This window comes from Phalacrocorax carbo, unplaced genomic scaffold (assembly GCF_963921805.1).
Source record: "Phalacrocorax carbo unplaced genomic scaffold, bPhaCar2.1 SCAFFOLD_329, whole genome shotgun sequence".
Classification (NCBI taxonomy): domain Eukaryota; kingdom Metazoa; phylum Chordata; class Aves; order Suliformes; family Phalacrocoracidae; genus Phalacrocorax; species Phalacrocorax carbo.
In genome coordinates, this window is record NW_026990338.1 from 16,592 (window position 1) to 28,417 (window position 11,826).

At 61.9% G+C, this 11,826-nt stretch overlaps 1 protein-coding gene across 1 annotated transcript; it reads right to left on the minus strand.

The window, feature by feature from the left end:
* Window positions 1-630: 630 nt before the first annotated feature.
* Window positions 631-11,399, minus strand: NFKBID (NFKB inhibitor delta). The gene is given in 11 exon segments (XM_064440165.1): window positions 631-797; window positions 2,773-2,937; window positions 4,172-4,285; window positions 6,041-6,103; window positions 6,105-6,208; window positions 6,824-6,875; window positions 6,962-7,072; window positions 7,075-7,110; window positions 8,920-9,025; window positions 10,250-10,452; window positions 11,246-11,399. Coding segments are annotated over 11 exon segments (1,068 nt in total). The 5' UTR covers window positions 11,303-11,399; the 3' UTR covers window positions 631-740.
* Between the last annotated feature and the right edge of the window lie 427 nt (window positions 11,400-11,826).

Consider the following 11,826-nt stretch of genomic DNA (forward strand, 5'->3'; position numbering starts at 1 on the left):
CACCCACTTCAGCCAATCAACAGGGTTTATTTCGGGGGGGGGGGGGGCGTGGACGCGCCCTCCCCCACCTTTTTTCCAGTCCAAACCAGTCCAAACCAGTTTTGCCCCAGTTCAGGTTCTGCTACCCCATTTTGGGGTGAAACACCCCAATTTTGGGGCTCATCCCTCCCCCAATTTGGGGTCCCCCCTCCAGCCACACCCCCCCCCTCCCCCAATTTGGGGGGGGGGGGGAAGACCCTTAAATCCCCCTCCCCCAACTTAACAGCCTTCATTGATGAGGCCTTGGGGGGTGGGGGGGAGGGGTGTTTTAGGGAGGGGCGGAGCTACACAGCAGCCCCGCCCCCCCGGGACACTCTTAAAGGGGCAGCGCCCCTAAAGGGGGGGGGAGGGGGAAAAGGGGTGCGCCCCCTTTTTTTCTCCCCCCCCCCTCCCCCTCCTGAACCAATATGGTTCATAGACTCATTTCCTGGAAATGGGGGTGGGGGTGGGGGGGGTGGGGGTGGGCGGAGCCGGATGCTTGGCCCCGCCCCCCCATCACCCCCCGCCCCCCCCAAAATTGAGCGATTTCATGGAAATCAAGAAAAATTGGGGTTCCCTGGACGCCTGGGTCCCCTCCAGGCACATTTTGGGGTACCACCCCCCCAATATGGGGGGGGGGGGGAGGGGGGAGTGTGTGTACCCCCCCCTCCTTTCTGATGTCATATCCAGGAAGCCCCGCCCCTCTGACATCACTTCTGCCCCTAGGAGGTGGGGGAGGGGCGGCGGGCGCCGCGGCGGCTCTTCAGGAGGAGGCGGAGCTGCGGGGGAGGGAGGAGGGGTCACCCCCAAAATCGTGGTGGGTGACCCCAAAATTAGGGGGGGGGGTGTCTAGAAAATCTGGGGTTTCGAACCCAAAATCCTGCGGTTTGATATTAAAATTTGGGGGGGTGGGCACCCCAAAAACCCTGGGGTTTGACCCCCAAAAAATAGGGTGCAGCGGGATTTTGGGGGTTCCCGGGGTGATTTTGGGGTGTCATCGGGCGATTTCAGGGCACAGTAGGATTTTGGGGGGCAGAAGCAGGATTTTGGGGTGCAGCAGTGGGATTTGGGGCGTTCAGGCGTGATTTTGGGGTGCAAGGAGGCTATTTTGGCCCAGAGAAGCAGAATTTTGGGGTGCAACAACAGGATTTTGGGGTTCCAGTGGTGATTTTGGGGGTTCCGGTACCAATTTTGTGGTGCAATGGGGTTATTTTGGGGCATAAAAGGGGAACTTTGGGGGGCAACAACAAGATTTGGGGGTTCTTAATCAAGGTTTTGGGGTGCAACAACAGGATTTGGGGCTTTTGTGGCAATTTTGGGGTGCAGTGGGGAAATTTGGGGGCACAGAAGCAGAATTTTGGGGTACAAAACCAATATTTGGGGGTTCAATGGTTCTCTTGGGGCTCCTAAGCAAAATTTTGGGGTGCAACAACAGGATTTTGGGGTTCCAGTGGTAATTTTGGGGGTCTGGTGGAAATTTTGGGGTGCAATGTGGCTACTTTGGGGCACAGAAGTAGAATTTTGGGGTGCAACAACAGGATTTTGGGGTTCTAGTGGCAATTGGGGGGTTCCGCATCAAGATTTTGGGGGTTCTGAGGAGGATTTTGGGGTTCCGGTGGCAATTTTGGGGTTTGTCTTCAATATTTTGGGGCACAACAAGATTTGGGGATCCAATGGTGATTTTGGGGGTTCCAGTGACAATTTTGGGGTGCAAAGTGGCTATTTTGGAGCAGAGAAGCAGAATTTTGGGGCACAACACCAGCATTTTGGGGTTCGAGGGGTCATTTTTGGGGGGTTTCCCCTCCCACTTTTTGCAGGCGGCAGCAGCAAGATTTCGGGGTGCAGGGGTGGGTTGGGGGCGGGGTCTGGACTTGGGGGTCAGGGGGTTGGATCTGGGGGGCTCTGTGGGTCTGGATCTGGGGGTGCTTTGGGGGTGCATTTGGGGGTCGGGGGTTGGATCTGGGGGTGCTCTGTGGGTCTGGATTTGGGGGTTGGGGGGTTGGATCTGGGGGTGCTCTGGGAGTCTGGATTTGGGGGTCGGGGGTTGGACCTCGGGGGGCTCTGTGGGTCTGGATTTGGGGGTTGGGGGGTTGGATCTGGGGGGGCTCTGTGGGTCTGGATTTGGGGGGTCAGGGGTTGGATATGGGGTCTGGATTTGGGGGTCTGGATTTGGGGGTGCTCTGGGGGTCTGGATTTGGGGGTTTGGGGTTGGATCTGGGGGGGGATCTGGGGGTCTATATTTGGGGGTCGAGGGTTGGATTTGGGGGTGCTGTAGGGGTCTGGATCTGGGGGTCAGGGGGTCTGGATCTGGGGGTCGCGGGGTTGGATTTGGGGGTGCTGTAGGGGTCTGGATCTGGGGGTTGGGGGGTTGGATTTGGGGGGGCTGTGGGGGTCTGGATTTGGGGGTCAGGGGGTCTGGATTTGGGGGTCGGTGGGTTGGATTTGGGGGTGCTGTAGGGGTCTGGATCTGGGGGTTGGGGGGTTGGATTTGGGGGTCGGGGGGTTGGATTTGGGGGTCAGGGGGTCTGGATTTGGGGGTCGGTGGGTTGGATTTGGGGGTGCTGTAGGGGTCTGGATCTGGGGGTCAGGGGGTCTGGATTTGGGGGTCGGGGGGTTGGATTTGGGGGTCAGGGGGTCTGGATTTGGGGGTCGGTGGGTTGGATTTGGGGGGGCTGTGGGGGTCTGGATCTGGGGGTCAGGGGGTCTGGATTTGGGGGTCGGGGGTTGGATCAGGGGGGTCTCTGGGGGTCCCACCTGGTCGCCGGGGGGGCCGGGGGGCAGCAGGCCGTGGGGCAGGTCGTGCTCCAGGTTGCGGGCGCCGGGGTCGGCCCCCCACGCCAGAAGCAGCCGGACGAGGGGCTCCTGGCTCGGGCCCCCCGGCAGCGCCGCCGCCATGTGCAGGGGGGTGTTTCCGTGGGCCTGGGGGGGGCACGGGAGGGGGTCAGGGGTCCCCCAAACCCCCCACCGCCCCATAGAGCACCCTGAAACCCCATAGAGCCCCCATAGGTGCATCAAAGCACCCATGGAAACCCAGCGATCTCCCCATAGATCCACCATAGACACCTCTGCTGACCCATAGATTCCCCCATAGGTGCTCTGGTGCCCCATAGAGCCCCCCAGATCCCCCAAAGCCCCATAGATTCCCCATAGGTGCCTCCAAAGCCCCATAGATCCCCCATAGGTATCTCAAAGCACCCATAGAAACCCAGAGATCTCCCCCTAGATCCACCATAGACACCTCCGCTGACCCATAGATTCCCCCATAGGTGCTCTGGTGCCCCATAGAGCCCCCCCATAGAGCCCCCCAGATCCCCCAAAGCCCCATAGATCCCCCATAGGTGCCTCCAAAGCCCCATAGTTCCCCCATAGGTATCTCAAAGCACCCATAGAAACCCAGAGATCTCCCCCTAGATCCACCATAGACACCTCCGCTGACCCATAGATTCCCCCATAGGTGCTCTGGTGCCCCATAGAGCCCACCATAGAGCCCCCCAGATCCCCCAAAGCCCCATAGATCCCCCATAGGTGCCTCCAAAGCCCCATAGATCCCCCATAGGTATCTCAAAGCACCCATAGAAACCCAGCGATCTCCCCCTAGATCCACCATAGACATCTCTGCTGCCCCACAGATTCCCCTATAGGTGCTCTGGTGCCCCACAGATTCCCCCATGGAGCCCCACATATCCCCCAAAGCCCCATAGATCCCCCATAGGTGCCTCCAAAGCCCCATAGATCCCCCATAGGTATCTCAAAGCACCCATGGAATCCCAGAGATCTCCCCATACATCCCCCATAGGTGCTCTGGTGCCCCATAGATTCCCCCATAGAGCCCCCATATCCCCCAAAGCCCCATAGATCCCCCATAGGCACGCTGAAACCCCATAGATCCTGCGTAGGTGCTTCAAAGTGCCTATAGAAACCCAGCAAGCTCCCATAGACCCCTCCACTGCCCCATAGATCCCCCATAGAGCCCCACAGAGCCCCCAAAACCCCATAGATCCCTCCAACCCACCCCAGATCCCCCATAGACACCCCAAACCCCCCCCCATAGAGCCCCCTAGCCCCCATAATCCACCCCCCCAAGGCCCCATAGACACCCCCCCACCCCCCCAGCCCCACAGCTGCCCCATAAGTGGCGGCGGCGCCTCGTTACCTTCATGTTGACGAGGCGAGGGGCGACCCCGGGCTGGCGCAGGAGGAGGTGGGTCAAGGCCAAGTTCCCCCCCCTCACGGCCAAGTGCAGCACGGTCTGGCTGCTCTTCATGTCCTGGGGGGGGGACCCAGGTGTCCGGGGGGTCCCAGCACCCCACAGACCCCTCCCAAAGGACCTAGGGGTTTCGGGGGGTCCCAGCACCCCACAGACCCCTCCCAAAGGACCTAGGGGTTTCGGGGGGTCCCAGCACCCCACAGACCCCTCCCAAAGGACCTAGGGGTTTCGGGGGGTCCCAGCACCCCACAGACCCCCCCAAAGGGACCCAGGTGTCCGGGGGGGTCCCAGCACCCCACAGACCCCCCCAAAGGGACCCAGGTGTCCAGGGGGGTCCCAGCACCCCACAGACCCCCCCAAAGGGACCCAGGTGTCCGGGGGGGTCCCAGCACCCCACAGACCCCCCCCAAAATGGACCCAGGTGTCCGGGGGGGTCCCAGCACCCCACAGACCCCTCCCAAAGGACCTAGGGGTTTCGGGGGGTCCCAGCACCCCACAGACCCCTCCCAAAGGACCTAGGGGTTTCGGGGGGTCCCAGCACCCCACAGACCCCCCCCCAAAATGGACCCAGGTGTCCGGGGGGTCCCAGCACCCCACAGACCCCCCCCAAAGGGACCCAGGTGTCCGGGGGGTCCCAGCACCCCACAGACCCCCCCCCAAAATGGACCCAGGTGTCCGGGGGGTCCCAGCACCCCACAGACACCCCCCCAAAGGACCTAGGGGTTTCGGGGGGTCCCAGCACCCCACAGACCCCCCCAAAGGGACCCAGGTGTCCGGGGGGGTCCCAGCACCCCACAGACCCCCCCCAAAGGGACCCAGGTGTCCGGGGGGGTCCCAGCACCCCACAGACCCCCCCCAAAGGGACCCAGGTGTCCGGGGGGTCCCAGCACCCCACAGACCCCCCCCAAAGGGACCCAGGTGTCCGGGGGGGTCCCAGCACCCCACAGACCCCCCCCAAAGGGACCCAGGTGTCCGGGGGGTCCCAGCACCCCACAGACCCCCCCAAAGGGACCCAGGTGTCCGGGGGAGGTCCCAGCACCCCACAGACCCCTCCCAAAGGACCTAGGGGTTTCGGGGGGTCCCAGCACCCCACAGACCCCCCCAAAGGGACCCAGGTGTCCGGGGGGGTCCCAGCACCCCACAGACCCCCCAAAAGGGACCCAGGTGTCCGGGGTATCCCAGCACCCCACAGACCCCCCCAAAGGGACCCAGGTGTCCGGGGGGTCCCAGCACCCCACAGACCCCCCCCAAAGGGACCCAGGTGTCCGGGGGGTCCCAGCACCCCACAGACCCCCCCAAAGGGACCCAGGTGTCCGGGGGGGTCCCAGCACCCCACAGACCCCCCCCAAAGGGACCCAGGTGTCCGGGGGGTCCCAGCACCCCACAGACCTCCCCAAAGGACCTAGGGGTTTCGGGGGGGTCCCAGCACCCCACAGACCCCCCCCAAAGGACCTAGGGGTTTCGGGGGGTCCCAGCACCCCACAGACCCGCCCCCCCCCCCAGAGGGACCCAGGTCTTTGTGGGGACCCCGGGGTTTGGGGGGCGACCCAGTATTTTGGGGGGAACCCAGGGGTTTTGGGGGACCCATGGATTTTGTGGGGACCCCGGTTTTGGGGGGGACCCAGGGTTTTGGGGGGGACCCAGGGTGTTTTCGGGGACCCCGGGGTTTGGGGGGGGAACCCGGGGTTTGGGGGGGGTGAACCCGGGGTTTTGGGGGTGATCCAGTATTTGGGGGGCACCCAGGGGTTTTGGGGGGCACCCAGGGGTTTTGGGGGGCACCCAGGATTTGGGGGGACCCCAGGATTTGGGGGGTACCTGGCTGCCGCAGTCGGCCCCCATCCGCAGCAAGAGCTCGACGCAGAGGAGCCATTCTTGGGGGGGTCGAAGTGGGGGGGGCCCCCCCGGCGCCCCCCACCCCGGGGTCCCCCCCCACTCGCAGCGAGGCATTATGGGATAGGACGGCGCAGTGCAGGGGGGTCTGGCCTGGGAAGAGGAAATTGGGGGGGGGGGCGGTGTCAGGATGGGGCCCTCACCCCCTAAAAATGCCCCCCCCCCCAATAAGACCCCCCAGCCAGGACCCCCAAATTGGGGGCACACACAACCCCCAAATATGGGCGCCCTGAAATTTGGGACCCTCCCAGGACCCCCCCCCCCAAAATACAGACACCCCCGCCCAATATAAGACCCCCCCCCCCAGCAAGGACCCCCCCACATAGGAAACCCCCCCCACCAGGGGCCCCCAAGGACCTGCCCAAAAATGTGGACCCCCTGAGACTCCCCCAAACCAGGGATTCCCCCCCCAAGACCCCCCACCCCCAAGACCACCCCCAAGACCCCCCCCAAGACCCCCCCCCAAGATTGGGGACCCTCTCAAGTGGGACAACCCCCCCCCAGGGACCCCCCCCAAGACACCCCCCCCCCCCAAATTGGGGACCCTCAACTGGGTTCCCTCCAGGCCCAATCCCCCTCAATTTGGGGGCTCCCCGAGACCCCTCCCCCAATACCCCACCCCATGCCCTCCCCCCAAAAAAATCCCAGGGACCCCCCCTGGAGCCCCTCCCCCACCCTGCCCCCCCCCCCCCCCCCAAATTTCCTGACCTTCGAAGTTTCTGGCCTCCACGTTTACGGGGACCCCTGATGACATCACGGCCTGCAAGGGGGGGGGGGAGGGTCGCATGGGTGGGGTCAGGGTCCCTCTGGACGCCTGGGTCCCGCGGGTGGGGGTCGGGGTCCCACCTGGAGGACGCGGGGGAGCCCGTAGGTGGCGGCGAGGTGCAGCGCGGTGCGGCCCCGGTGGTCGGCGGCGTCGGGGTCGGCCCCCAGGGCCAGCAGGTCGCCCACCACCCCCCCGCCGCCGCCGCCGCCGCCGCCACCAGCAGCGGGGTCTGGGGGGGGCAGGGCTCAGAGGTCACCGGACACCCCCAACCCCTGAGCCCTTACTCCCCCTTCCCAGCACCCCAAGCTGACTCAAGAGGCCTAATTATTAGCCCTTATTCCCCCCTTTTTACCCCTTATTACCCTTATTACCCCCTTATTACCCTTATTGCACCCTTATTACCCTTATTAGCCCCTTATTACCCTTATTACCCCCTTATTACCCTTATTGCACCCTTATTACCCTTATTACACCCCTTATTACCCTTATTGCACCCTTATTACCCTTATTAGCCCCTTATTACCCCTTATTACACCCCTTATTACACCCTTTTTACCCCTTATTACCCCCTTATTACCCTTATTATACCCCTTATTACCCTTATTACACCCTTTTTACCCCTTATTACCCCCTTATTACCCTTATTACACCCCTTATTACCCTTATTGCACCCTTATTACCCTTATTAGCCCCTTATTACCCCTTATTACACCCCTTATTACACCCTTTTTACCCCTTATTACCCCCTTATTACCCTTATTATACCCCTTATTACCCTTATTACACCCTTTTTACCCCTTATTACCCCCTTATTACCCCTTATTACACCCCTTATTACACCCTTTTTACCCCTTATTACCCCCTTATTACCCTTATTATACCCCTTATTACCCTTATTACACCCTTTTTACCCCTTATTACCCCTTATTACCCTTATTATACCCCTTATTACCCTTATTACACCCTTTTTACCCCTTATTACCCTTATTACACCCATTATTACCCTTATTACATCCTTTTTACCCCTTATTACCCCCTTATTACCCTTATTACACCCCTTATTACCCTTATTACCCCTTATTACCCCTTATTACACCCCTTATTACACCCTTTTTACCCCTTATTACCCCCTTATTACCCTTATTACACCCATTATTACCCTTATTACACCCTTTTTACCCCTTATTATACCCCTTATTATCCTTATTACCCCCTTATTACCCTTATTACCCCCTTATTACCCTTATTACACCCATTATTACCCTTATTACACCCTTTTTACCCCTTATTACCCCCTTATTACCCTTATTACCCCCTTATTACCCCTTATTACACCCTTTTTACCCATTATTACCCCCTTATTACCCCGTTATCCCCCCGTTATTACCCCATTCACCCCATAACCCCATTATTACCCTGTTATTACCCCCTTTTTACCCTTATTACCCCCTTATTACACCTTTCACCCCCACCACCCCATTATTACCCCCTCATTGCCCCCTTATCACCCCATTATCCCCCCGTTATTACCCCATTACCCCATAACCCCATTATTACCCCTTATTACCCCTTATTACCCCTTATTACCCCTTATTACCCCTTATTACACCCCTTATTACCCCTTATTACCCCTTATTACCCCCTTATTACCCATTATTACCCATTATTACCCCTTATTACACCCCTTATTACCCCTTATTACCCCTTATTACACCCCTTATTACCCCTTATTACCCCTTATTACCCCTTATTGCCCCCTTATTACCCCTTATTACCCCTTATTACCCCTTATTACCCCCTTATCACCCCGTTATCCCCCCGTTATTACCCCATTCACCCCATAACCCCATTATTACCCCATTATTACCCCTTATTACCCATTATTACCCCCGTATCACCCCGTTATCCCCCCGTTATTACCCCATTCACCCCATAACCCCATTATTACCCCATTATTACCCCTTATTACCCATTATTACCCCCGTATCACCCCGTTATCCCCCCGTTATTACCCCTTCGCCCCGTTACCCCCCGTTACCTTCCCGCGGTGCTCGCGCAGCTCCAGCTGCCCCAACGCCTTGAAGGCCTCCGCGGCCGCCCGGGCCGGGGCCCGCAGCCCCCGCGCGCACAGCAAGTGCAGCAGCCTGGGGGGCGGGGGGTCAGGGGCGCCCCCCAGCCCCCCCCGCACCCCCAACCCCCCCGGCACCCCCAACCCCCCCCGCACCCACAGCCCCCCCCGCACCCCCAACCCCCCCCGGCACCCCCAGCCCCCCCCGGCACCCCCAACCCCCCCCGCACCCCCAACCCCCCCCGCACCCCCAACCCCCCCCGGCACCCACAGCCCCCCCCGCACCCCCAACCCCCCCCGGCACCCCCAACCCCCCCGGCACCCACAGCCCCGCCCCCCCCCCAGGACTCATAAGCCCTGTTTTGCGCCGTTGACCCCCGTTTGACCCCTTGACCCCCCCTTGACCCTTGACCCCCCTTGACCCCTTGACCCCCCTTGACCCCTTGACCCCCCCTTAACCCCCCCCAACCCCCCTTGACCCCTCGTGACCTCCGTTGACCCCTCATGGCCTCCACTGAACCCCCATGGCCCCTATTGATCACCCCTTGACCCTATAGAGCCCCCGTCTTGCCCCACTGACCCCTATCGATCACCCATTGACCCCACTGACCCCCATAGACCCCCATAGCCCCCCATAGACCCCCCGTCTTGCCCACTGACCTCTATTGATCACCCATTGACCCCCATGACCCCTATAGACCCCCATGACCCCTATGGACCCCCTGATCTTGCCCCGTTGACCCCCATTGATCACCCATTGACCCCATGACCCCTATAGACTCCCATAGATCCCCATGACCCCTATAGACCCCCATGACCCCTATAGACCTCCATGACCCTATAGACCCCCTGATCTTGTCCCACTGACCTCTATTGATCACCCATTGACCCCCATGACCCCTATAGACCCCCATGACCCCTATAGACCTCCATGACCCCTATAGACCCCCTGATCTTGTCCCACTGACCTCTATTGATCACCCATTGACCCCCCATGACCCCTATAGACCCCCATGACCCCTATAGACCCCCAGATCTTGCCCATTGACCCCCATTGATCACCCATTGACCCCATGACCCCTATAGACCCCCATGACCCCTATAGACCCCCAGATCTCGCCCCATTGACCCCTGTCAATCACCCATTGACCCTCGTGACCCCCCATGACCCCTATAGCCCCCCCCATAGGCCCCCTTCCCCCCACATCTTGCCCCATTGACCCCCATTGACCTCTTTGACCCCCCACGGCCCCCCACGCCCCCCACGGCCCCCCAGCGCCCCCCGGTTACCCCGACTCACGTGTCCCCCTCCTCGTCCTGCTGCAGGAGCTCCCGGGGGTCCATGGCGCGGACGGCGGCGCGGGCGGCTGCCAGCTCCCCCGGCTCGGGCTCGGGGTCAGGCTCGGGGTCAGGGGTCAGCCCCCCCACGCTGCCCCCCATCTCCCCCCCGGCTAGCAGCGGCTGGGGCCAGGCGGGGCCTGGGGGGGCGAAGGGGGCTGCGGCCTTGGGGGGGGGGAACTGGGGTCAGAGGTCAAGGGGTGGGTGCCAGGGTCCCTGTTACACCCCCGTTGCTCCAGTTGCCCCCATATCCTGCCCCATTGACCCCCTTGACCCCCCTTGACACCTCTTGACCCCTATAGCCCCCCCCATAGGCCCCCTTCCCCCCCACATCTTGCCCCATTGACCCCCATTGACCGCCATTGACCCCCCATAGCCCCCACATTGCGTCCATTGACCCCCACTGACCCCCCATTGACCCCCCATTGACCCCCATAGCCCCACATTGCGTTCATTGACCCCCATTGACCCATTGACCCCATTGACTCCCCATTGACCCCCATTGACCCCCATTGACCCCCCATTGACCCCATTGACCCCCACATCGCGTGCATTGACCCCCATTGACCCCTTGACCCCCACTGACTCCCCATTGACCCCACTGACCCCCCATTGAGCCCCCATTGACCCCCATAGCCCCACATTGCATCCATTGACCCCATTGACCCCCATTGACCCCCATTGACCCCACTGACACCCCCATTGACCCCCATTGACCCCACTGACACCCCATTGACACCCCATTGACCCCATAGCCCCACATTGTGTCCATTGACCCCATTGACCCCCTTGACCCCCATTGACCCCCTTGACCCCCATTGACCCCATTGACCCCCATTACCTCCATTGACTCTGTTGACCCCACTGACCCCAGTTGACCCACACTGACCCCCCCATTGTGCCCCGTTGACCCCCACTGACCCCCTACTGACCCCCATTGCCCCTCCCCCCCGCTCACCTGACAGCCCCCCAAGTTGGGGGCTCCTCCCCCCATAGGCCCCCCCCGGGCCGCCATGGGGCACAGGGGGGACCCCGCAGGGGTTGGGGGTCACAAGGGGGGGCCGGGCCAGGGAGCGGCCGGAACTGGGGCAGGGCCGGGGCACCTGGGGGGAGACGGGGTGAGGGGGGGAGGGGGGGACAGTGGGGACACTTGGGGGGGGGGGGGGGGGGGGACACGGGGGGGGGTGGGGGATGGGGAGGACGTTGGGGGATGTGGGGGGGGGACACGGCGGGGTCAAAGGTCACTCACCAGCCAGGGGGGGCACAGCCGAACCCTGTGGGGGAGGGGACAGCAGAGGGGGAGGGGTCAATTCGGTGGGGGGAGGGGGGACACAGCCCCTGGGGGGGGAGGGGGGAGGGGTGGGGGAGGGGCACTCACCAGGGGTCTCCCTCCCCGCTCTGCTGCTGCCTCAGCACCTTCAGGAGCTGCTTCACCGTCTGGGGGGGGGGACGCGGGGGGGCGGCCGCCTGCGGGGGGGGGGGGGAGAGGAGGGGGTCACCCCAAAACCTCTGGGCTCCCCCAAAATCCTCCGGGACCCC